A 27,702-nucleotide genomic window follows, 5' to 3' on the forward strand; every position below is an offset into this window, starting at 1 on the left:
CATTTCTTAGCTCCGTTAGATCGTGAGTTAGCTTATTGATCTTCTCCTCATATTTCAAATTTTTCAGCTAAAAGGATGGTTTATTGAAATCTACCTACACGCGTTTCTTTGACTTTTTCAATCAAGCACTTCGTATTCGCGAAAAAACGTGCTGTTTCTTGAAATTGCATCTTAGAAGTTGTTTAAATACACAACAGATCAGTTTGCAAATGTACTTTATACGTAAGTTTTCTAAAGTGTATCCATTGTATCATAAAGATTCATCTAAGCAAAAGCAATCATGGAATGCAATCACGTTTTACAACTGACACCATTGTGTTGACTAACAATTATAAAGTGAAAACGATAAAAAGCATTTTTAAAGAACATATATTCTAGAAAAAACCTGGGTAATAAAATAGGCTTTGATTTTGACCCGTAGACTAATCTTAGGTGTCATACCTAGAAATTTAAGAGGAACTTTCCACAGCAATGAACTATTTCACTATTTAAGACTTAAGATTGTAACGTAAGCCTCTGGAATTCAAAGCTGGGGCTGATTTGAAATAGGGGAGGGGGGGTGATGCACAGCAAGCTCTATTTCTAGAAAAAGGGGTATCCTTAACGGAGCCTACATTCCTTCTTAAAGAGTCTTTCTAATCGCCTATTAAAGCCACATTTTATAATAAATAGAAAATCAGAGGGGAGTGGACGTTTTCGCTCTAATTACAAAGCTACGTTTCTAAGTGAGTGCAATTATCTGATTTAGCTACACACTTGTCACATAAGTATGCACTTTTGTTTTGGATTTGTCATCTTGGTTAAGAATGAGCATTAACAAAAACTGGAAAGCTGAATACCGATGCCTCTTTTATTGCATGGGACATCGTCAGATAACAATGCAACACAACACATGCATTTCAGGCTTGGAAGTTAATTTAAGTGTTAATTTTTCGATTTGATCGTTTGCTTTTAATTTGTTATAATGTCCAGTCGAACAGTCCTGCTGATGAATTTTACATCCAGTGGTTTTGGGCGTTATAACCTTGCAGACCTCTTCCTTTTCTCACCATTGGATAGTGCGATGGAAGCCGCCTCGAGTGGTGAGTTACCTCAGAATGATGCAACCGTGGACTTGCATTCGGTCTTGAGGGATTTCCATGCTGATTTGGACCCAATAGATGCTGAAGATTTCGATGTTGTTCATTACATTAATGAGGTTTGTGACCATATTTAAATCATAGTTGAAATAGTTGTTTCCGTCTGAGCAATCATTACCAGCTATTGATGATATAATTGCCAGCATTCAAGAAAAGTTAGAGAATATTGATGCACAAACTCGTCAAATTGTCAGGGGTCAGTGGACACTTGAGGAGCAGGGTGAGCGACTCGTCAGTGAGGCTTCAGATCTCATTCAATCATTGTTTGCGAAGTAAGAGTTGCTGATGCCTGGATTCAAGTCTTTTCAAAGTGGATCATTTGGATTGTTACTAACTTAAAGTTGGCTCTCGTGCTCTGTAAGATGTAAATTTGTTCTACGCACATTGATTTTTTTGTTCCCTCTGAATTTTGCCTAAATTATATTGTAACAGCTGAAAAGGGTTTGTATCTAAGTTTTATTGTGATTTTGTGTTTATTTTGTGGCTTTGTCATCCGTTGTTGGCAGAATTCGTGAAGTTCAAAAGCGTGCGACATCTTCAGAGCTAATGGTAGCGGAAATTACCAAGGATATCCAGCAACTCGATCATGCAAAGCGAAACCTTACAGGCTCAATAACAACGCTTAATAATTTAGCCCTCATTGTCGGTGATGTTGATCACTTGAACGCGACTTTGTGTATCAATACACATGCTCTTGGGAATGGTTCTTCTTCCACAAATCCTTTCGGCCTGGGTGTGTTTTGTTGTATGGATTTCCTTCTTTCGAATCTAACAATGAGCTTATCGATTGCATTTGTTTTAGAAAACGCTCCCAAGGTTCTCCAGTCGGCAGAAATTGAAGACCACTTAGCTCGTGCTCAACGTCTAATGGAACCGATGATGGCCGCTTACTCATCCGTGCCTGCTATCGTGGAGCTGAACGAAGAGCTCAAAAATATTTACACGACTATAAATTCTCGACTGTTTATTGAAATGCGCGAACTTTTAGCGGTAGGTAATCCCTATATTTGCGTTTTTCTTACCATGTCATCGAATAGCAGGTGGTAGTTTAAAATGGACTCGCTCATGCTCTTTTCTATTTCGTTGCGCTTTCGCTTTTATAGAGCCCTTCCGCCCGCATATTGACCGAATATGCACCAAAAATTCTCACTGGCTGTCGTCTACTGGACCTGCTACCGACTGATAACATGAAAATGGAAATAATCAATTGGTTCATCACTCAACAACTTGCTGAATATCGTGAGCTGTATGAGCCCTCACAAGCCATCGCGTGGCTGGACAAAATTGATCATCGGTATGCTTGGCTGCGCACTAACGTCACTCCTTTGGAACGCAAGATTCGAACCCTTTTCCCACAAGAATGGCTTGTCCTCGAGAGGTAAAGTATTCCCTTCAATGAGGAAGTGATAACTCTGCTTTTCGTCTTGGCAGACTGATTGTAGAGTTCTGTCGTAATACGCGAGCAGATTTAGAGGTCGTTATGCAACGCCGGCGCGCGGAGATAACCCACAATCTCCTGGTATTTGCAATGCAGCGTACAATCGCATTTGAGAGCAGTCTCTCGAAGATTGCGACTGGCGCAATCTTGCTAGAAGAACAGAGGAAGTCCGAGGAAGAGAAAGAATTACCCAAAAAGGGTGGTGCAAATGCTGAAAAGGAACCTAGTAACCCATTCGACAAAGATGTGGAAGCCGAAGAGCAAAGTACTTTCGGCGCTTTTGATGAGTTTCGTCAAACTGATCCTAGTTACTTTAGTCTGATCTTCTTACTTGCAATTTGATTCAACTATAGCTACCTTTCGGCGTCTTTGCATTCGGTTTATACGATGTGTTTCAGAATTTGAAAATGAAATCAGTTTGCGCTTTATTTGCCGGCTATTCTGGCAAATTTTGTGTTATCCACTTTAAGGTCAATTTCAAAAACTACAATAAGGGTCTCTGCTGCTTTACCAATGGCTAGTGATACTTTACCTTAAGCATACTCGTCCGGTTTTACAGAATCTAAGCCCCTATACCCATCATTCGACCTTCCACAATTAAAAGTAAATGTGCCTGTATACCCCACGTTCTATTATATGCGCTCTTTAATCTACGCCCTATTTGTCTTCACTTGGTGAATAAACAGTTATTTTTTCCTGTATTTTTTAGAAAACATCGCTCAGAATCCTAAATCGCAACAGAGTGCATCTCCATTTGAGGGAATTATTTCGAAGTACGCGAAATTGCAAATCACAACTGTGACTGTCATGGGAGGTTTTTTTGATCTTTTAAATTTTCAGTTGCTTCGCTCCCTATTTTGATCTCTACTTGAACAACATTGAACGGGCTCTAAATGACCAGCTGACTACTCGACTAATAGGCGACTATACTATGAATAAATCGAGCCTGAAAAGCCGAGCCTTTGGGGATGTATTTCGAGACGGCACCGGTTGGTATCCACAACCATATTAGTGTTCTTACTGTCAAGTCTTTCAGTAGCATTATTACATGCTTATCGTTCTTACACAGCACCGGGAGCTCCAGCGAGTGGTGACTTGGCTGAAAACACGCTTTACTCGGCCACTGACTTGTTCCTCCTTTACAAGCAGCTTCTCAAGCAGACACTTCAGTTGACGAGAGGCCAAGGTCTTTTGGGACTGGTGGGATTGCTTCGAAAGTACCTCGGCGAGTACACTGAGAAAGTTCTCCTGCCAGGCATACCCGGGCTCACTTCGAATTCTTCATCTGGTAGTGTTCTTACAAAACCTTTCAGTCTCAGTAGTCTCGCTTCCTTGGGTTAGTTAACGCTTACTCTTATATCCTTACTGTTTTGAGGCTTCCGTTTATGTCTGTTTTAAAGTTGTAGCCGATACTCTTCTTTCGATTCTGTTTCAAGTATATGTACTTGATCGAAAGCTGAAGTCTTTGTAAAATAGTTTAGGTTTGTTCTTTTGCGTTTTCCTTTGAAACTATTTTTTAGCCTGTGCATTTCGTTAGCCGCCTTCTCTGCTTGCAGAGACTGCTAAACGAAAACATGCTGAGCACTACTGTCCCATTGCCGTTAGTTATTTGACGCAATATGGATTAATTTATTTGTGAATGCTTAGCATTTGATTTAGCATATCTATGGTCTGTTCACATCTGAATCTTAATGTTAGACAGTTTATGGCGGGAACTTTATAATGCACCGGGGAAATTGTCGACTTCAAATATGCTTAGTAGTAGCGTTTCTCACAATTGCACCGTTGACAACCCGATTACTTTTACCCAGTGGTGGATCCGTGAGTGAGCAGTTAGTCTCTGTCTTCATAGGGTTCAGCCAAAGAAGACTCCCTCATTGATTCATTTTCCCACAGAACTACGGGATAAAGCATACATACGAAAATGCTGACCCAGTGCGTCCAAAATTTTCAGTCTTGTGAAATTTCTCCGCTTTCCTTTTGTGAGTACTACTCATGATGCAACCATTAATTTAGTCCGGGATAATAATAGTGAGCTGTCGGATTGTCTCGAAGTCGTGTAATTAACTGCTAGCAGTAGGGAACTAGATCGCCGACTAGGTGTTTCTGCCAATTTGGATTTTGCGTTTTTCCCCTCTTTAAATTAGCTTATTTTTTTATTTCATTGCCATTTTTGTATTTTTGCTAAGATTTCAAGAATGGAATTCCTGAGAAAAAGTTCAGCAACACGTGTCCCAGGCACTGCATAATCAGTAGACGCTTGTTCATACTTTTTGAATTTGCTTATAAGGACAGTTACTGATTTGCTGATTATATTTCTCGCAAGTCTTTTATCTGAATTCCGCCTGGTAAAAATCAAATAAGCGTTTTGCTGAAGCGCATGATCTGTGCATATTAGTCCCCGACCATGCCACTCAAAAAGGGCTTTATTTGTAAGACGGAGGAGTATGTGCAGGTTGCTAATGGGATTGCTGTCATTGATAATCCTTGCTTTATTTTTTATTCGAGTGGTTTTGCTAGAGTAGGACGCACGCTTTCATGGCGTTCATCATGTACGCCCCTGAAAACTGTCATAGTTGACTGTTCAAGAACCCTAGACATAGTAACAATTATCTATAATGTTTTTGTAAATTTGGACTTTTCATTTGAACGGGGCCATTTAACAAGTAAAAATATCTTTTGAATCCACCATTTTCTACTGAATTAATACCGCTCCGGCTTGTAAGGCATGAGGACATTACGTAAATAACATTCTCTCTCTTTGCACATTTCCTTTTGTATGAGTCATCTAACTGAACGGTTTTTTATTCTCCAGTATGACTTACTAATTTTCCCAATTCCCACAATAAACTTTTAGTAGTTCCTGTCTTATCTATTGCCGTTTTTTAAAGCATTGATGCATTATGGAACTTAGTGTCGGGCGTGCACTATTCACTCAGTCCGTTTCTTCATGACAAGTAATCTGTCTTGAGGGCCTGTTTCATGAATGATCTATTCTTACCAACACGGCTTTTAGCGTAAAATTTGCACACTGCCAAACGTAAGGCCATCTTGACCGTACCCTTCATAAAAAATTTTATGACCTTGTACCTCGCACTTTTCTACTCGAAATACATCTTAGTGTAGTCTTTACCCTTGCCTTGCCTCTTAAATTTCGTTTTGCACAAATGATGGTTAACCGGTTCATTCTAATTTCAAATTTAGTCATCATTTATTGATTCTCACTATTTTTTCCCTGACTGGAATCACTTTGGTTAGAGCTCTACCCAGGAACTCCTATTCTACATTAAAGACAATTTGTAGCATGCTCATTTTGTGAGTTAGTTAGATTAAAATATACTTATTTGGAGTAAAAACAGAAATAAATGATATTGAGGAAGGTAAGTAGAATGCTTGGACTTATTTTCAATTCCAGTTTCGTGGACTAGTCTGTGAAGTTAAGGTCTGTTCGCCCACCTGCTCTTTTTTCACTCGGCGACAACGTGTCTCTTAGTCGGCACTGTCTGGCGAACCAACTCACACCAGGCTTGTTTTTAAAGAACTTAAAATGTCCTTCAATGCGGCGTTTACTTCGCATTTATGACCTACATTGTTAAGTGCTATGGAATTATTTGCATTTTTGAGGTTACGTAATTTTTCCACCCCGGTGAGCCGGCTTGTTTGCCCATGAAAAAGGGCTGTTTTTGAGTTAGTACCTGGAATTTTTTTGAGATTCTGTCTATTGGCTTCCCAAATCACTAGAATTGGTTCGTTAAGGATGTTCGTTTTGACAAAATCTTCGGTAATATTTTGTTAACTAACCTGGTCAATTTTTCAATGGCAGATGTAAGTTCACCGCTTTCTTTACAAGTTTAGCAGTAATTGTTTTTGAGTGATTCAACCAACTCATCACATCACTTTTTATTCCCTAAATTTATTGTCGCATTGCTCTTTACGCTTTCCTTTCATGAAGGCTTGAGCCAAGATGACAGCTCAGCGGCCAAGAAGGATAGCATAACCTTCTCGGCCAGCAATTTTTCCAACCAATTCTTTACCAACTTCCTTCGTGAGGATCAGGTGGGTGTCTTATTTCTTTTATTTTATAAACACTTAATAATGCAAAGTGCTTATTTTCCCAAATAATAAACGCTCTGGGTGAGTTACGCACTGCATCAACTCAGCCAACGTCAGGGGAAAATTAATGCTCGCTGATATATGCATTACATTTAAATTTTGATATTTTGTTTATTTTGCGTTTGGTGTTCTTAACCACGGTGTTATCTTTTTTCACTTAGCACCTTTTGTATTCACGCCTGTGAAGGGATAAACAGTGGTTTTACGACTAAGCCTCATGCTCATTTCACCGATGAGGAAGTAAAAAATTGGCTTAAATGCGAAGGCGTTCCCGTGCTCCAACACTTGCTCGATAACATGCATCTCCAAGTGGTTCTCGAAACCCAAGTCCTAATTTGATTACTTTTAATTTGATTAATGGACTTTTTCTGGGTCCCTCTCAAAGTCCACAGCAGCTAAAATAGCTTAACTTAAACCCGTTTTTCTGTTTGCTTTATTGCCTTTACCGTATCGAAGATTTGTGTGCTACCTGGCCCGTCTGAAACAATGAACGTTTTGAAGCCATAAAATGTTCCGGACTGGAAGAAGTTGAGTTAAATTAAATTAAAAGGCCTTCAAGTGGCTCGTAATAAGCGTGGGCTGTTGACTCTTTAACCCCCTGCTAATTCTTTTCCTTTCGGTATGCGGTGTATTCTTTTTCGTTCCCCACACTCGGTAAGCCTGTCTCCGACTTGGAGTCCGTCTTGTTTTAGGTAAAACGGAAATTATAAGTTGTGAATTTCATTTCACTTTCTGATTCTGCGTGTCTTGATTACCCTTGCCAGATAGAGGCAGGCTTTTCTTTAGCATTTGCGTGTATGTGATTTCTGCCTATTCCTCTATTTTCGGAGTAGTTTAATGTGGGGATGGAAATCGGACTTTCTTAGGCTCTTCTTTAACGGCCCTTTAATTTTGGGCAGTGCCTACTGCAAAGAAGGTTAATGGCCGATATGTGTAGTTGCGAGATGTCCCTTTAAACTTGGTGCTTTAAAAATGATAAGCTATTCTCTTGTTATTCAAATTTAATTAAATCAAACAAAATATTCATGCCATGACAATTCTTGTTGTTTTTTGGTGTAAAGGGAATTTATTTGAGCATTTAGTTCCGGATAAAGGACGACTTTATAAGAAAGCAAACTTTACCCTAAGCTGATGTTTTCAATCAATTGACAACTCGCAATGTTCACGTTTAATCCTTGCACATATCTAGGATTCTATTCAATCTAGTATCCACCATCTTTTGTTTGAAATATCGCTGTTACTGTGTTGGAACTTTTTATCACAGTTTTATATTAATCCTGCTGTTAACACAAACCCTGTAATAATAGCGTTTTACAGCCTTTTTCAAAGTAAGTTGAGCCTACATTTAAATTAAAACCATGGCATAGCATACCGCTTGCCTGCCTGTCTAGTGCATTACGATGTTTCTGTTTCTGTTTGAAGTGTTTTCTTTTTTTGGTTAAATGGTAAGCACTGCCATGGATATACTCTAGCAATATTCTACAACGCTTATAAATTATCAGCTCAACCGACTTCCCAGCCTGAGCTTGCTCATCACCCTTGCTCTTTTAACCTTATTTAGCCTATGCATCTGTCTAACGACGAAGTTATTCGTGTCTGCGTGATTATCGTCACCGCCACTTACTGTATGAAGACTGTTGAGGAATTGGAAAAGCGTCTCAAAGCTGAGGTAAGTGAGCGTTGGTGTGTGTGGGTGTGTGAATTTGAACGATAAATTGATATCTCTAGATGCCACTTTTATGTCCTTCAAGTAATTCCGATTGAATTTCGTTAATGTTTTGATAGTATGTTGTTTATTCTCCGTATTTGTTGGAGATTCGTGAATCTATAAAACTGCCGACTAGTTACACCGAATATGTCACACGGATTCTTCCCCTCTGGGTTTTTTTCCTCTCACTTGGTACCTAGATGTATTCATTTTATCCTAATGTAAACACACGGTGGACGTATTTGTCAAGAGACCTGTGTTGTTTGGTCGGGGTGTTACTTTAGTTTTTTTTTCCTACTCAATTTTGTACTTAAGTGTATGTGCACTGTTTCAGTAACTCATGTAAACTCTACTTTTTTCACAAAGAACATAGTGCCGGTGATTGGGGAATCTTCGCAGTTTTACCTATTTTGTAAACCTGTGCCTTTTGAAGCTGTTATTTTGCCGAAACTGCCAAAATTTTCATATTCACTACCATTGGCTGACTATCATGAATGCTAGTGTGTCCTGTAGAAAAGTGCCATTCTTTTTGTACTGGTATATGTTCGTCGTCAAATTTGTTTTTTTTTTTTGAATCAGTGGTGGTCAAGCGTACGCACCACCGACATTGGTCAGCAATACTCCATTTCCTGTTTTCTGTGTCACAGTGACTGACTATGTTGTGAATTTCCTTGACAATATTGCATTATATTTTCAATAGCATCACAATCCTTTTCACTTTGTGGCCTTGGGTTTCCCTGATGTTCTCCTTTAGATTACGTCTGAATAACTTTGGCTTTTTATAAGGAAGAAATACGCCGTATAAGTTATCATTCTCCCTTTCCTATCTGTACACTAAATAATAAAAGTGCATCTACCTGGTCCTCCCAGTGACAAATTTTTCAGTGTTTTATGCTCGCGGATGAGCATGTTGCATGTGACAGTTGGGGAAGATACCTTCTAAACATTTTTTTCTTATATATAAGCCTCTGTATTCTTTGAAAGATTCCTTTACTCAATCTGCCATTTATATCTACTGAGGTCCCTCCTACTTTGTGTGGTACGGGAGCGGATAAAATATTCACGAGCAGTGTTTTTGCATACCGGTTTAAAGTAATTGCCGCAGGAGCTTTAATCTCCTATGAAGCCCGATATTTCCTTTCTAACAACAGGCTTCGTATAAATAGCGTTTTCAACATACCCCCTCAGGACACCGCTCTAAAACGCATCGTCGACCACGTGTAACGAGTCCCCCGCGAGACTGCAAACTTTATTTTTTTAATGTCCAGGGTAAATTTTTGATGTTCTTAACTGTACCCGATGAATGATTTTTTTTCTCCTATCCTATACAACCTTCCGTAGTTTAATTTATCTCAGATGATGGTTGATAACTCCTAACTTCTCAATTCTCATTTCTGCGCAAAAAACCCGGGATTTTTCGCTATTACCATCTGATTGTTGCAGGTGTGACTGTCTTCATATGCCACTTTTCGCTCCACTGTTCTTTTTACAGTAAGCGGGCCTGCTAAAGCCTCATTTTTCAAGAATAATTGGGCGTTGATTTTCGTTGATTTTCCTCAAATCACACAAACACTGCTCCTGAAAATGATCGTTTTGTCCACCTTTCATATGTTTACGACCAGTGGTTCGGACTCTAGTTGATTGTATCACGAAATCCATGTCTTAAGTTTAACTAGGCTGGTATTCACCTGCCTTCAGTTCTCATTAATAATGACACATTTTGTCTCTGGGCCAGTTTTCAGCATTTATCACCTCTTGTGAACTCGAACCAGTTAAGCTTTATGCAGAATTAAATAAAATTCAGTTGCTAATTCATTGGTTTATTTGAAGCTAACTTATGCACCCAATCATTAGTTATCCCTTCGCCGAGTTTCCACCAGGCCTCAATCATAAATTTTTACTACTTTTCATCCAGAGAGGGTCTAACCTCTAGTTTGATTTTTGACGTCCCGTTTATTTTCAAAACGAATTGCAAACACAGTAAGAAGCTAATATCGCATCGCATTTGATGCAAAACATTATTTAATCGACACTAAATCAGTTGCATTATTATCAATCAACAATTAACGTCTTTTCTGTCTCTTGTGTGCTATCTTTTCTGCCTTCATTTCTGTTAATAAATGGCAAAAGCTTTCCAATATATCGCTTTATTAATGGGAAGTTAGTCGGTATCTCTTCAGGAAATCGCTTTCCTGGAAGAAATGAATTATTTGGGAACTATAGCCGTGAACACAGGAAATCATCACACAATTTACGGGAGGACATTCTACCTAAAATATCACTCGGCTGAAAGGTCCTGTTTAATTTTTAATTACTTCACTCTGGCAATGCCATCTTGTTGACTGTCATCCTTCAAGACAATCCTTCTGCATGCGTGCTGTTACGTGTCGGCACTCCATTGGATACGTTTTTGTCCTCATAGTCTCTTTGGCTCTTACTAATTAGTCAACTTTCTAATTACTCTTGAGCCAGACTCCTCAATTATGTATGTTCTGATTCAATACATCTAGGAACTTTCTTCGTGTCCTCTAAATGTTTATACTGCAGCTACTACTGCTACAGGCGTCCAAATTCATGTCTTTAATCAATGGGGGTTGAGCTAGCCACTCTCGGGTCCCTACTCTTCCTGTCAATCTGTACTCATTTTTAAAGCAGGTAAAAAGATTCCTTGCATAGGGATATGTCTGCTACCTAATAGCAGTGGTCACGAACTCGGAAGTGCCTACTTTAGCTTCTGCTTTCTAGTTTACCCTTGCATTCAATTCAGTGTCATTGCCTCAAGGTTAATTGTGCTCGTGATTTCCAACTTCCCTGTGGTTTTTAGCTTAAATTTTTATGCCCTATTTTATCAATAATGCGTTTGGAATGTCTTTAGTTGCAGTCCACTTTTGCAATACCCCATGTTACCTGTTTTACTCAGTTGGGATTTTGTTTTAGTTTCGGTTGATCTACCACAAACTTTTCTTGTCTAGATATGCGGACATGTTTACACATTTTATGCGTTCTAACAATTGCGTCCCCATAATCGAAAAACATCTTACTGGAAGTAGAAGTTTTTTTGTTTGGTGCAGTGTATGGATTTGCAGAAAGAATCGGTTGTTATCTTAAAATTTGGACCTACCTCACAAATAAGACTGCCCTTCACCGATGATACAAGCTCGTGGCTTGTGCTCATACAATACACACATAATGGTGCTTTTGCTGACGTTTTCATAGCTCATAATCCTCTTTACAAATATTTTTAGTTGGTATTTTTAGTTTAATTTTGAAATTTTCCAAGCGAAGAGGCTATGAATGTCAAGTCTGCAGACCGATGGTGTACCCTTTAGCATTAGTGTATGTGGTAGCTGGGAAATTAGTATCATAATCAGAGCCCATTCTGTATTCGTACGTGTCAGGCGCTGATGTCTGTAGTGGCTTGAGTCAGGAAGCGCTTTTTTTGCTGTACTACTGAAATGCCCGAGTTACCCCCAAAGATGTCCACAAGTGGTACATGGGAAGGCAAAAAACGTTGCATAAGTGACCCAAGCACAGTCCATGCCACTGTTGTGGAAGCCGAATCAGGACAGGATGAAATGCTTGCGCATCTCTTTATATGATTGGAAAAATTGCTATTACGTTATAACATATAACCGTTTCTTTATTTTTATGTGTTTTGTATAGTAATGTTCATGGAACTCAAAATCCGCTCTCAAGGAAAGCCCTTCTTCTTACCTACTGACTAACAATGGCCTTAAATAAAAACGAATTCGGTTCAGTTTATACTGGGGTGTCGCCTGAGTTACCGCTAAAGGCGTCTAGAGGTAGCATAAAGAAGAGTTGAGAAACTAGTCTCGTATCGTCGCCGTGGGGGCCGAATCAAGGTGGACCTAAAAGGCCGTCATGACCATGGATGTGTAATTGTAATATCATTCAATCTGCGTATGTACGCTCTGTAGGTGCGTCCTGCCTCGCTAGCAGGGGAGGTAAGTTTCGGTCCGGAGGTGAGCAGTCTGACAGACTGCCGATCGGCATGCGTGCACCGCCTTGTGGCGGACCTCGAGGCTTCCGTGGTGCCGCAGCTCACGGCTATGACGCGCATGCCCTGGGCCAGCCTTTCTGCTGTTGGTGACCAGTCGCCATACGTCACTGCCATCATTGCTCACCTCAAGTCTCAGGTACCGCTCATGAGGGATACCCTCTTCTCCGTTAGGTAACTACTTTCCCTCTTTAAAAATATTTTTGGGCTCAAATTATTTGTACTTCTCTACTGCAGTGTATTTTTACCGATCTTATATGCGTGATTCCGAGTCCCTGGTAAGTTTTTTATCTGCATAATTCATTTCAGCCTGATGGCTATATAGCAGAAAGTCTAACACCCTAGATAGAGAAATGTGACGTTATAATATGTGAATGCAAAGTGTGTGAAAGCAGAGTTGTTAAAAAATCTTGACATAAATGTGTCGTCTGCGGTAAAGATGCATCAAGGTTGAGTCAATGGCTATGTTCATTTTCGATGGCTTCATTCGCATTTCTTTTTACAAAATAACACATCCAGAAGGAATTCATAGCTAACTGCCTTGTGATAATGGAATATATCCAGCTTTTCACCGGCACTTGGTTGTGTTCGCTCCACCTATCAATTGATATTTGGCCAGTTATTGAAAATGTGTGGGTGATAAAACTGCAAATGGTAGGTGTATTCACGCGCAGCAGATTTTAGTATTTTGGTAACAATGAAGTAGCTCATGGCAATGGCAATAGCCTAAGTTTTGCTTTAGAATCGTTTGTTAAATGTTTGTGGTAAATGTTTAAGTTTATTTCACTGATACTGTACCAGCGTTTGTCCCCGTAGACTGCTGCTACCGATCTCGGTTTCCCAAATTTTATTCTTTCTTTCGGTCTGGCTTCTTTCCCTAGGAACAAAATATAAGGTGCGTTCTTTGCTAATTAAAAGTAGACCTTTAGTTAAAGAACATACGAATCAAGCGTTTAGTTACAAGCTTAAAATAACAACCAGTTAGAGACTGAGGTTCCTGATGTCTTTTGGTCGCGTTAAATGCTTTTGTGCTGCTCATCTATGATATTTCTATGGGATCTCTAACATTTCACGCGATAGGTTATTTCTGGTTAGGTGCCATTACTAATGGCCCTTTTTAATTGTCCTATTTTTGTTTAATTCACATTTCTCTTAATAAAAAGGCTTAGTAAAGCCAGATATTTATAGATTGCTGTTAGACTTTGATTAACTAGTACACTCATTCAAAGGGAAGGGAAGCAGCACTGCTTTCTTTCGATTGCCATTCCATTTACCTTTTATTAGATTATTGTCACTTGGATTATGAGGTAGCAAGTTAACCATACCTTCTTATTGGTAAAATCGTGCGAATTAAAGTGATATGTTATCTCATTGTCTTGTTTGGTGAAAATTATGACCGAAGGTGCGTCAATAGTGTGCCACTCGTGAGTGCTTTTTGGCGGCTGTAGGGCCCACTTCACGCAGATCTGCATAAAGTTTGCTGACGCGATAATCAATCGCTTTGTGGCCTCCCTCTACCGGTGCAAGCCACTCAATACATTTGGCGCTGAGCAGCTTCTTCTAGACACCCAATGCCTCAAATCTGCTCTCCTCCAGTTGCCTCTGTTCGGAACTAAGGTATGCCTACTTGTACTACCTTGCTTCTTGAAAACTCATGCTCTGAACAATAAATGTCAATATAATGCGCCATCTAGTAGGAAGATGTAAATACACTTTGAGATTGACTTCTTAAAGGCGTAGCTGGAAACTTCTCCATTGTGTAAGATCTTTTTTCAACTATTTAAATCGAGTTTGAAGCAGATCTTAACAGACTTCTGTTTTAACGCCTTAATAAAAACATTAACCAAATGGTCTGTGCGTACTGTCCCAGTTCGTTCTTATCTCCACGTCTCCACCTATTTCGTTACTTCCTATTGAGTCGTTTCCACCATATACCCGTAGCGTATATGCGTGTCAATTTAGATTGATTCATTTAACCAACTTTTCCCTCTCAGTGACTGAAAGTGTCGAATTACGGTGGTGTGTTCAGTTGAAAAACCGTGGTAACTTTTTAATCCATTCAAGCAGCGTCAATGTTTGCACTATTTCGTCTCAGTGTAATTTTATGTTGAACTTAGCGATTGCCCTATTCATTTTTGGTTATCGGTATATGTGTTTGTGTGTCTGTGCGTAAAGGGGACGCGAATCCATTCAAGAAGGGGCATTAGTTGAAATCGGATAGCAGGCAGCGTAACTTTTGTGCTCCAGCTTTTGGTGCGTGCTTGTGAAAGTGCCTCCATTCAATTGTGGACAGCAATGGATCGCTTTTAGTCAGGCGACTTGACTCAATAAAGGTGGTTGCGAAGTTTCATTTGGCAAAAGCGCAGTGTGGCATGAAAGAAAGTGTAGTGTGAGCATGAAACGAGCTGGCAATTTTAGAGTGGCCTCGAAGATACGTCCTGGTGAGAGCCGGAGTTTGTTAATTTGACCTCTTCTTGTCCGGTTCGACTATTTGGCTCAGACTTACTTGGTCCATCATCACACAGTCGCCACCGTTGCCCTACCCCATCTGTCATGTGTGTGCATCTCCAAAGTGCAGCGTGGAAGGAGAGGTGGGGAAACCGTTTTTGTGACCTGGACATTTTTCGCCTTGTAATCCATACGTTTTTTTGCCCGTTGTGCAAAATAAGAGTCAATTGAATATGCTTTTGCACTTGTTTAGGTTTTAGTCTATTCGCTTACAGAACTGAGGTAGATATCAGCAAAAATACATGTATTTAAACACATTGAGGAAGAAATGGGTTCTGCGCATTTACCTCGGTGATAGACGACATTGCTGTTGCTCAACAGGATTAAAAGCTTGGGCAAAATGGCTTGATTTAGTTCTATGTTCATCCCTCAATTGGGATTTCCACTTAGGTTCTTTTGCCTTTATGGTGATTAATAATTACTTCGTAAAATGCAGAAGCTGGTTATCTTTTGCGTACAGAGTAAATTTCGCTTGTATCGTATTTAGGTGCGATGATTACGGTTGTAACTTAGCGCTCTAGATTGCTAGACTAAGTAACAGTGAATGTTTACGCTACTAAAAATCATTAAAGCGGTTCGACAAATTATTCTTCTAAAAAAAGCTTAAAATGGCTTGTTTGGATGAGATGTTACCGTTCTCTTTCTTGAATAAGCAATTAATCTACCACTTTTTAAGCAAGATATGATTTGAACTTTTTGTGAACAAATGGCTTCGCATTTGGTTCATTCATATTTTGTATGCTTACTGTGTGAACCTTATGTATTGTAGAATTTTTGGAAAAATGTTCATACCGAACTGTTTTTTCATCGAACACAGAGTTATGCACCTGTTTTTTAATTCCTGGAATTCCACGGGAATTGGGATTTACATAAGACCTCATCTCTTGCGAACTTTTAGTTTAGATGTCATGGTGATGTAATTGATGCCTGAATTTGCCGGAATCGTTGTTATCACTCCAATTCGCTTGAAAGGGGTAGTTCTCTGCTCAACTCACATGCCTTCAGATTGTTTTTTTATCCGTTTTTACTTTTGCGTCCTCGGTCGAAAATATTATCAACTTGAAAGTGGCGTTGATGTCGATGTCGATAATCACATTTTCAGTAAAATATTTTTGTCTAGTAGCTCTTGGTTCAGGAGGCGTCTTCTAATAACCGTATGAAGGCTGGCCGATGTTTTAATGCTGATGCATTCAACAGTCTAGTGTTCTCATATGCGCTCGATTTTCCTTTCGTACACCAGGCGAAAACATTGCTTGCTAACATAATTTCAGGTTAGAAAGCCGATTTGGGCTTAATTAATCTTTGTACAGAATCTTTTAGTCCTTGAACCTTTTGGAACTTTTGACTTACAATTCTATTACTAGGTTGATTTGATATTTTTGCGACTTCTTGTTTTTTATTTAATTATTGTTTGTGTTTTGATTAACCACTTTATTCTTATATTAACTATATTGTTACTCATTAATAATATCTGATACATTATGGAAACTGTTTTTTGATTTACCCATTAATCGCCTACGGATACATTACGCTGCGTGATTTTGGTTTTGGTGCTGATGGGTGGTGTGATGCCTTTAATAGAGGGATTGGTTTTCATTGCGTAACTTCTGAACAGTATTCTATCCATCACTACTTCGTCGACGCATTCCAGTGGTTATCTCATATACAAAATTTTTTAGAAAAAAACTGCGGAAGCCGCATTTAGTGTGGGCTACTTTTTACAGGTAGTCTCGCCCGAAAACCCAATCCGTTACAGGCATTTAACAGTTTAGAAGATAACGGCTTTGAAATGCGCTGGTGCTCGACCCAATAAGTGTACTTTAAAGGCTGCATCTTTTGCTCACATGTGGAATGAATTGTTGTTTTTATCTATTCCTGCTTGCTGATTGCGTCCCCTTTCGACTCAATGTTACTACGAAAAGGTGAATCGTTTCTGACCAGTAGAACTTCTCAAATTATTTGATGCCAATGAGTTAACAGGACCCAACTTATTTGCTCTATTTCTTGGTCTTTTTTATTCATTACTTCCAAGGGGGTACATTGCTCAACTTATTCAAAGATCCATTTTAACTTCCTCTTCCCCGCCCTATATTTTCTAAAATCCTAGATTCTTTAAGTACTTTTTGGAATCTTATTAAAACTACAAATATATAAGCATTTTTCGCTATTATTGTTATCGTTTTGATGAAAGGTAAGGAAACACTTCAGTTCGCTAGGTTGGGAATTTTTTAGTATGTGGATGAATTTATTAAAACGGTATTTCACTTTAACGCTGCCCGAAACCTGAATTAACCGCTCTTAAGCTTGCAACGGAGCGATTAAAATCCTGTTTGCTCCCCTTTTCCACTAAAACTTAGATCGCTGCGCATTCGCTATTTATCTAGTTACTTCTAGCGTTTCAACTGAAACGAATTGTTTTAGTAGTTTGTGTAAAGGAAGTGTTACCTGATTCCTTTCGCTCTCTTGCCGTATTCACGTCCTTAAGAACGGAGGGCTCATTCTTATGGGTTTTGTTGCGAAATGCATTGTTGGTTTACCAAAGCAACAATGCCTTTACTGCCATAACTTATCAAAGATCACAGGCTTTTATGCCCGCGTAAATAACAAGTATTGTAAGGGAAATTTGAAGGATTACCGTGCGTGCTTTGTTGCAACGTTACGTCGATTATTAAAGTATATTTACCCATGGTGGGAATTAGTGTAACCCCATTCTTTCTCCCTTAGCTAAATCGTTACACAATGTATGTGTGAATAAATGAATACATGCCTGGAGGGTGAACGCATTTATCTGTTCTCACATAATTCTCTTGCCACTTTTCATTGTGTTTATAACGAGTTCCATCTATATAAAGAGGCACAGCCTATTTTTATCTCATGACATTCGGTTGTGTAATTTAATAGGCGAATTTATTGGAATGGTGCTACTTCACCTCGATTCTGAAATTTTCCGCTAGTTGGTCTTTTTGCAATGTTGACCATTCCTCACTTTTCCTCACTTAGCAGGGATTGTTCTATGCATGACATGTTTAGCTTTCTAAAGTGGTTGACCAGGTAATGGCGCTTTTTGAGAACCATGACAACAGTTCATCGTGCCTTAACTTTTCATTATCATTATGTTAAAATAATGCCTCTGTTAAATTCCGGTGACTCAATCTTATGCCAAATATTTCGGTGTGGATTTTTCATTGGAGCTAAGAATTTCTGCTGTAAAATGTGTTGCAAGCTAAAATTTCACCCTTTTATCCTTATTCTCCGCCATCATTCCACGCTATGCATAATTAGCTTCAAATTTTGATGTTTATGCGAACGAACGATAATTTGACCTCTAGTTGAGTTCCTTGCTGAAATAAGTGTCACTTTCACTCTTGTCATGTGTTATGTGATTTATTGAAGCTGGTCTTAACCGCCTGTATTCGTCTGCGCAAATTGTGATCGACTATTCTCGAACGCTTACGAACAGTGTTCCCCTGCCGACATTTCCGGCACCTTCCCTAGACCGATTTAAACCTCAAGCGCAATTACTGGGAATAGTCCCTATTCTTTTCAGGTATTGAAAATCCAGAAATATCTGGACAATTCGCAATATTTCAGATGTGGACCGACGTAATGCCGCAAAAAAATTAAGTCTCAAAGTTCCAAAATTATCAATTTAAAAAAAAAAAACTGTTTAAAAATCATTGTTTAATGAAGGGTGCTCCAAAATTGCATCGGACTATTATTTGCTATCTTTGATGAATGCATTACAGTAGATGACTGCTTTTTATTGGTGTACTGGTGTTATTTATAGGGAAACTGCCATTTTTTGGCAATAGAAACTATTGTTCAAACTTTACCAGATTCAATTTTATAGTATTTCCGTCATAGCTACTTGACACTAATTATCTGTGTACTCTTCAGACTAGACGATTATTGTTTTGGCTGCGTTAAAAGTCTATCATATCCCTTTTCATTAGTGCTCGACAGTCATTCTGCTTACTGACGAACCACATTTCTCAGTCGTGCGCTTCCGCGCTCCCAATATAAATTTACCAAGATTTATATTTTAGAAGTTTGTGAAGCGACTTACTCTCAATGTAAGGTTGGCAGTTTTTGATGCTTAGCCATTTGGTTAGCCAATCAAGCGCTATCTCTCCCTTCCCGTCCCATTTGCCAACCTCAGTGCGGGTGTATGGACTGAGGTGTGAAAATCACTGCTCCACTCGCCATCGCATTTTTGCATGCTAAAGGAGGGGTAAAATCACCTGTAACAGTCGAAAAACTCTTCTCCTTTTGGGGGCACTTTTTACCGCCGCAAGCACTTCAAGTGAGAGAGCTCACATTTTCTCCTCCTGACTCCTATCTTTGTGCCTCGCGTTCTACTTGATTCATTGGACGTGAAACTGTGGCATTTTGAGGGCAGCGCTGAGCTTTAATGTGTGGCAAGAGCTTTCCTAATTTTAGTTTCTTAAGCGATTTTCGCTGCCTCCTATAGTAGCTCTGGTGGTTCTCGGTTTGTCTGAATCGTTGTATGAATTTTTACCCAATTCCGTTGCGAGACTGATTCCTTCTGTGTCACATTACAAAGGCACACGCAGCAGTTAGGCTCCTAGGTAAAAGTAAGAGTTGCATTGCTACGTGCACCCGTCTTTGGGTGGGTGCAGATACGCCCTATAAATTGTTTATTTTAATGTCGCTGCTTTGCTAATAAATGGTGGCTTACATACTGACTGTAGTTATTACGTCAATTAATGCCAGAACTTGGTAAAATAGGTTGCGTTCATTAATTAGGTCTTTTGATTGGGATCAACGCGGAATATAATTGCACTTAAACTGAAAAGCTTATTTTAAATTTCATTACCTGCTTTGTCATCATTATTTTCTATTTTAGTGAGTTTTCTGGCTATTTACTCTTTAGTTTTCAGATCAAACGCTCTTCAACTTCAGTATCTACCAGTTCCCCTATAGGGATGCAGCAAACAAGCGTTACGCTTCAAATAGGAGTGGTGCACCAAATGCCTAACACGGACATTATTTCTCTCCACGCATTCCTAGCTATTCTGAACAAATCTCCATTTATTCAATGGCATAATTTGCGTTTTGTTTTGTGGCCTTATTTGGGGACTTATTTTTTTGCCAATTTTAGTTCATTTTACTTCTCGAAAATACATTTTGGATCAATCATTGCTTGCCTCTGAAGAGGGTTTAGCGCACGCAATGATGGTTTCTATGTTGATGCCTTTTGCCCATTAAAAATTGGTCTTGGTCACGAAATCGCACTATAAGTTAGCACCTAGATTAGTGAGATCTCCCTTACGCTTTTAGGTATATTTGGCACTGTTTTGTTAATAATCCCACCTCAGCGACTCTTCTAACCATTTCAGCTTGTTTTATCGTTAACTTTTCAAGCCTTATTTCGTAACGATAAAATGCATTCGTTTTAAACCATGCCTTGCGTCTCATTGCAGCACACCTTGGACATCCGCGTCTCCTATTTCTCACCGTTCCTTTCATCCCCATACCATTATGCGCGGTATAAGGAAATACTGTAGTTTAGGCGGTAGTTTGTTGTACGTTCTTTGATTCGAAATGGCGTTATAGGTAAAATGGCTAAAAAACGACCTGGAAGGTGTTTATCTTGGGTTCTTTTTTGAAACATCGTTGCGATACATTTTAGTAAAAATTCCTGTATGACTCAGGCCGTATTCTATGGCAATGCTCATTTTGAAAGGACTACCACAATGTATGAATCCTAGAACACGAAGGTTTTAAACTACCCTATCAGGTAAAAATGGATCTTGTAGAAGAATAGTACAAGGCGTTGCTCTTTTAAATTATCCATACAATGCAACGCTATTGTTGTTATTTGCTGGAGTTTTAAGTCATAAACACATCTCCCAGCTTATGGATTCTTAAAGTGTTTTTTTCGGCGAACTTATTCCAACTTATTTGTATGTCTAGCTTACCTTCCTAATTTGTTTGGTTTTTTCGCACTGTCTGGTTTTCACTCATTCACTTCGCGTCAGGTGCCTTCATCCTCTACCCATTGTGGGTGGGGGATAACTGGCTTGTTGCAGGCGTCTCATTTCACTCCCTGCTGTATGCACAATGCTCTAGCTAGCAAAAAACAGCTTTGATTTCCAGGTAAACTGACCCAGTGTGCTCTTTTAAGTCCTGTTTCAATCCTGGTTTTAGTGTCTCCCGCTAGGTAGACTCCTTTTCGTGCTTCAGAGCACAGTTATGCAAATCCGTCTCAGTATGATGGTAATTTCAGTTTATTCTATGAACTTAAATGAGATTATGCCATTAGGAAGCCAGCGCTTTACCTCGTACTCGATTGTCATATTTTAATGCAATCTATCTAATACTCAAGTCTCCATTCGGTTCATGTGTCAAGCACTTTTAAAATAAACTTGCCAGGTAGATGTTAGGATTATTCCTACAAATTTGGCCTTGGTAAATGAAGTGTGTAGTCGAAATGCTAACCTTTAACTTACCTCACTTGTTGTTGATGATATTGTGGCGCCCTAGTCATTCTTAAAGGCTCTGTAGGATGTACGTGTTCGGAAGTAGCTTTATTGTAAATGTGCGGAAGAGCTGGAAAATTTCCAGCATGCGTGGATTGGGCTTGGCTTAAACAGCCAGCATAGTCGAATATACAAACACAACAAATATTTCTTCAGGTTAAAGGGCAAGCGATAACTGCCTCCTGTTCGTGTAATTAGGACATCAATACCACAACGATGTGTGCACGCATTCACATTGCTGCTTTGTATTTGCTCAGATAACCCAGCAGCCACCGCGCACTTTCACAGCTCTGGTGCAAGAGGGCATGGCTCATGCAGAGCGAATAATCAAATCGGTCATGCTGCCCATTGGTTCGCCCGCTGGCGGCACATCTCCTCCTGCGTCCGTGCCCACGACCTCCGTCGCTGCTGGGGCCACCACAAACCCCTTCGACACGCCCGCTGCAAGCGACGCCCCTCCTCCACCCACACCCACCGGCTTTGTGATGGGTCCCATAAGCAGCAAGGCTGCTGACGCCTTCGTCAAGAGCTTTTTGCAGCTCATTCCCACGGCTGATCAGCAAGTCCTTCAGAAAGTCATGGACATGAAGGTGGGCTTTATGCTTCCCTCTCTTTTTACAACATCTTTCACCTTGTTCTACTGTTTTCGCCTGTTCCAGGGCATCAAACGTAGCGATCAGTTCGTAATCATTGACGAGTTTCGCGCGACGATCAAGACCAAAAATGCACAGGAGGATCAACAACAGCAGTCCTTCAAATCCAAGGCCGCGGACATGCATCACTCCGTATCCACTGGCAACGTGAAAAGTCTGCGGGGCAAGAAGTGAAAACATCGGAATCCTTCCTTACTTTTTCTCTGTGATAGCACCACCTCTCCTTTTTCGCCTTCCTTTATTTAAGTATATTTGATGTGTATTTGTGGCTGGCTACTTTCGATCTCTTGTTTTTTATTAGCTCGGTTATGATCTTCAGTAGCAATTGGAGCTTTGATTTTAAACAAATTTTACGACCGCTCACTTTGAAGACACTTTATCTGATAGTACTATGAGTACCATGTTTGCAAACCACTTTAGATGGCTAATCCTAATTAACCATAAATGCATAACTATGAATGCGAACGGTTTAAAATGCGACTTTTTAGATAGATCCCCCTTTGACATTCAAATCTTAAGTATTAGCGAAAGAAAAGGGGATCTTTCAAAATGAGAAACATTTCTGTTCAGATTATCTTCTAGTCTTTTATTAACAAAGCTGCCATGTATTTCTCGCACCATCCGGTATCTTGTGTCCACTTTTTCAGTTTCCCGGCAAAGTAGGCTTTAGTGGTGTATCGAACACTTCTTGTAGCGCTGCCAAGTTTGGTTATCCTGCAAGTGCCTTTTGTTTTAAAAATGGCGGAAGCAATCTTACTGCAGTGCGTTTCTCTTCGTCAAAACTGGTGCTGCTTAAGAACGCGGATCTGAATATCGCGTTTTTGAACTCTCATTTCTAGTTGATGTTTCGATGGTTTCGCCTTTGATTTGTGATAACGTAGCCACCTACCCCTAGCATTTCTCTTCCATCAAGCATTCTTATATTCGGAGATTTGATTATAAGGATGCATGTTTTCTTGGACGATTCGGATGCCGTGTTTTGCGAGCAGTGGATTAACTCAATCTCAGCTGAAGCTGTGTGCTTGCCGTACCCCTCAAGCGATCTTATGGCGCCCATTTTGTGTTGCTTAGTGGGTTTCTCGCTCGCTCAGTCTCAGGGGTGTCATTGTCTTGTAAATCTGACAGAGCTGTCTATCGATTACTGTTTGGTTCTTCCTTTGAAAAGAATGGCGGTTTGTAACGTTGAGCGATGGTTTGATTAAAGTAGATTTCACCAATGAAAGTGAAGTACATTTCTCGTTTATTCTGTCATGCCCACGTAGATGTAGCAGTCATGTTCAAGGTGCGAAAGCATGGGAATGGAGAGGTCCCTCATTTTACCGATTAACTTGAAATTAGTGTTTAAAGTAACTGCTCTAGTGTTAGTACTCAAGGAATCGTTTGTTTTATTTCAAGAATGTTTAACCATAGATGGGATTACCTGTTTTTATGTTTGACATTTGGTTTTGATTCGTTGATTACTCATTTGGGCGTTTTGATTGCTCGGTGTACTTCTGGGAGCGCCTGAAGGCCGTGAGTATTCTCCAATACTACACAAGGATGTGTTTTAAAATGACCAGAAACCTTCATCCTTTCTCTGGAGTTTCAATACAGAACAATATGTGTGACTACACTTGAATTGAAGTGATCTATCGCCATCGAGTAACCGGGATAGTTGGCGTATTGTCTGGTGTGACTTGCTCCACTGGCTTGAAGTGAGCTGTGGTGACTTGTAATATGCAGCCTTTTATATGCATTATAACTCCTAGCCCTGTGTTTTCCTAACAGGACTCTTTATTTGTGCTCTGACTCAGCGTAAAAGCTACAGAAGCCTTTCCTAAAATTTGTCGCCTTCCACTTGGGAATTGCAGTCGAAAAACCTATACCTGGAAATGGCTTAAATAAACTTGATTCTAGTGCTAGATCATGAGATGATAGTGTGTTATGTCCAGGAGGACCTTCTATTCTTGATGCTAGCAGAATAGGTGTCGCTATCCAGAGATACTTGAGAGCAGCACATCCAAGGTCTTCAGTGATGCGTAAGATGGGCGATGGAACAATTTTTCGTACCCACGTCGACAAGAAAAGTTGTGTAAGTTGCGCAGACAAGTCTTGGCCAAGCCCATTAACAGACTAGACAATCACCTAATGCGGAAGTGCGTCGTGCACTTGAGACTTTTGCCCCATACCTGACGGACTTATGATGAGTAATGGATTTTGTATCCCAACACTTGCTAAGCGCAAGAACATAACACTGTCTATCTTCCACCAACCTACTCACCTCTTGATCCCCGAGAAACTGTGCCTATTCTGTGCATGATGAACGACTCCAGTCGCAGTTGTTCACTGTATACTTCTTTTGAAGAGCAAAGTTTATCTGCTTGAAAGGTACAACTCGAATGCGCAGGAGAAGCTTCAAAAACAAACATGACTGCGAATCAGTCAGAAGAAACTGCTATTCTTGAAAGAGGATGCAAGACGTTATAATTCAAGACTTACCTATAAGAGGATCTGTTCTCTAGGATGGAGGGATGTAAATCCTAACCTTATTGCTATTTTCTGTATTCTTTTCAATTTTTAAAGTGGTGAGAATCACCTTATCTTGGCAGTGGACAATCAAGCACCAAATTCTGGAGTTTTAAAATAAGGGTCGAATTTGTTAGCTTGTATTTCGTTGAGAAAGGATCGTTGATTGTAATTGCAATTATCCCAGCTAATAAGAATTAGCATTTTGCAAATTTGGACTCTTAGAAACCGCTCAAAGTTGTTTGATTCCCTTATAGTTAAAACATTTTAAAGTGGCACAATCCATGTACGGCAGGTATAGCACGAATACGAATACCCACCCAATAATTTCGCACTCTGTATCTTCTGCTTCTTTAAAATGCTTTTTAATTGCCTCAAACACCATGAAAGGTGAAATGAAGATGGTTCCTTTTAATCAGCACGCGATGCTGTCATGAGCTACTAGCGTTTGATCACAGACATGGGGGTGGTGGAGTGACTACCAGAAGACCCAAGGTAGATTTCTCCGAGGACAGATCTTTGCCGCCCTAAGACGGTATGGCCCCCCTAAGGTGCACAGAGGGCCCAACTATCGCACCCTTATATCTTTTTTCTCCATAAAAGGATACCGGCGCCTAAAGTGCATCCTCAAACACGAACAACGAAATTTTCCAGAATATTTGGAAATAAGACACAAAGAAAGATCTAGTATTACCTTCTAGAATGCCAAAATAGGAGCCTTTTTCGGTGGTGTAAATGCTTGCAACAATGTATTCTTAAGTTTTGTATTACTTTTCGCCTTTACATGAAATACTGGGAAGGAACTTTTATTCCACTCTTTAAGACATTTAAAAAGCTGTTTCTGGTGAGTTTATAGGATTCTTTTTTCGTTTGCATACGTAATTCAATCCCCTGCTCACAAAATCTGCTAGTTGCTATGACAACGCTTTTGGTATGTTAGTGTCAGAAATAAACCATCTTAAGGAATGTTCGAAGACCAATGACGATAAGTTGGTACACAGGTCAAATCATATTGCTCGTCATTCAGTGTGTGCTCACTTCTTTGATAAATGCGAAAAGGTCCATTCAACATAGCTAACCAAACAGGACTTGCACTACCTCGCCCTATAATCACTTTAACAAGTGATAGGAAGTGGAACCCTCTGCGTGCGTCTTTTGACCTCCTAAAAGAGGGTGCCTGTTTGCTTGATTGGTTCCGACAGCGAATTGTCTCCATTTTTAAATTTCCCACTGACCTTGGTAACCTCATATACGGAACAGAAGGTTTATTCTTTCATTGGCTCGTTCAACCTTTTAAAATGAGATGTGAAAGAAAGTGAAGTTGGGGCTGTTGCCTTAAAAAGATTTTTCATCCCAATCTTTTGAATGCTTAAATTAATCGAACAATTTGATAGTAATTTTCTCTGTATCGGCAACAGCTTGTAAAATAAGTATTATTCTTTGCTGATTTTACTCATCCATTTGATAAAATTGGCATAGATGACGCATCGTTCTCATTATAGTTCTTCCAGTTAGTTTGTTCTGCAAACGAGATTACGCGATATGCCAGGAAATAGCATTGTGGGTTGATAATTTTCGCTAGTCTGGACTGCACTGCTCTGAACATTGTAGGATATAGCTAAACCAGGATGACCTATCCCATTCAGTTAACATAGAATCGTATAAATTGAAGACTCACTGGTATCTTTCCGTATGATCAAGGACCAGTGCCGTTGTTTTGGTAGGCTCTCGTTTGCACGACTCTGAGGACTTGTTATTAAAGGATAGGTTTTTATAGATGCGCCTACCAATTCAATGGGTTCTCAACACCGGTTTTACGCCATGCACACAGCACTGGTGCACGTTGTGCTCTAGCTCAGTGAAATTTTTCCATTCCAACTTCGTTCATACTATTTTTAACAGGTTTTAACGTTGAAAAATAAGACTAATCGGGAAATGAGGACTTTCAACCGAATTTTTTAAATATGGGAAGTAAATTTTCAACCCAGATATCTTATTAATGGGGATCAAAAATGGGGATTTTATGTTTGCCCTTTTTAAAACCAACTGTCTATGCATAATATGCTTCCATTGAAAGACATGTGGACTATTAAAACTTCTCAGATAGCATATTGTCTTTTTGCCTTCATCCAGATAGTTTAATGCGTATGCACTTTTTATCTTCGCTAAAAGCAATGTTGCACTCTTCACCACGCATTGTCATTTAAATAACTGCCATCCTCATCTCTACATGCTACCTCACTCATACTAATTTGCCAGTAGCCAGATTAGGAAGTGTGTTTGCTGTCTTACTCAATTTGTTCCAACTTAAATGTCAGCAAACACTGATTTAGTAGTTCAAACGTCTTCAAAACGCGAGACCTACTCCAATGGCCTCGTGAAATATCGTTGCTTCATTTCTGCCGTTACTTGTTTTTGACTGAAAATTCTTACGATTGACAGATTTTCTGGCTTTTTTATGCCTCTTTCACCTTACCACGTCCCATGTATAAGGTAATTGAAAATTGGTTTGAATAGGAAAATCCAGTAGTCCTCTATCTTTCCAATTACGTAGTCACGTGTTTGTTTATATTTTGGTTCAGAAATCGTATTTGCGCTTATCTCAATGAGTATCAGCAAGCACTGTTTTCCTGTGGTTATGAAGCAATTTTAAATTCGAAAATATTTTGCTTGTTCTCTCCCAAACTTTTCTTTTAGGCAGGCCAATGGAAATATTTTGGGCACAACCTTCGAATTCGATTCTGAAAATACTCTTTTCCTCTAGTATTTTTTAGGTATAACTTATTGTATTCACTGTGCACCACCGTTTCAGTGACTCCATCAATTCAGCTACAGTTGTGCCCCTAGCCAACCAAGAAGCTAAAAAATGCGTTAAAGGTCACCCGTTGACAGGACGTTTTGGTTCACGGGAATTTTGCATGCACCCATGCTAAAAGAGACTGCAAAGAGGGATGAATTATCCTCCTCCACTTTCTTCTGCACAAAGTGTCGCCTGAAGCTGGGAAAACTGCAAATTTTGAGGTCACAGACGTGCTTACAACAGCCCATAAATTCCGGCAGGCTAATGCAACAAATGAAGAGCAAGAGGAAGCAGCGAGCGCCTTTTATTTTGTGCTT

At 39.7% G+C, this 27,702-nt stretch overlaps 1 protein-coding gene across 1 annotated transcript; it reads left to right on the plus strand. All coding sequences in view use genetic code 11, as the record gives it.

Moving 5' to 3' along the window:
* Positions 1-964: 964 nt before the first annotated feature.
* EGR_02266 (Vacuolar protein sorting-associated protein) lies at positions 965-27,349 on the plus strand (the record flags this gene model as incomplete). The annotated part of the gene is made up of 15 exons (XM_024491515.1): positions 965-1,198; positions 1,233-1,411; positions 1,646-2,129; positions 2,243-2,517; positions 2,571-2,842; positions 3,287-3,350; positions 3,418-3,566; positions 3,647-3,913; positions 6,530-6,633; positions 8,252-8,359; positions 12,337-12,590; positions 13,865-14,033; positions 21,685-22,017; positions 22,087-22,250; positions 27,283-27,349. 15 exons carry the CDS (start codon positions 965-967, stop codon positions 27,347-27,349), a joined length of 3,123 nt encoding a protein of 1,040 aa, XP_024354021.1.
* Between the last annotated feature and the right edge of the window lie 353 nt (positions 27,350-27,702).

This window comes from Echinococcus granulosus (genome assembly GCF_000524195.1).
Source record: "Echinococcus granulosus chromosome Unknown EG_S00010, whole genome shotgun sequence".
In the NCBI taxonomy this organism is placed as follows: domain Eukaryota; kingdom Metazoa; phylum Platyhelminthes; class Cestoda; order Cyclophyllidea; family Taeniidae; genus Echinococcus; species Echinococcus granulosus.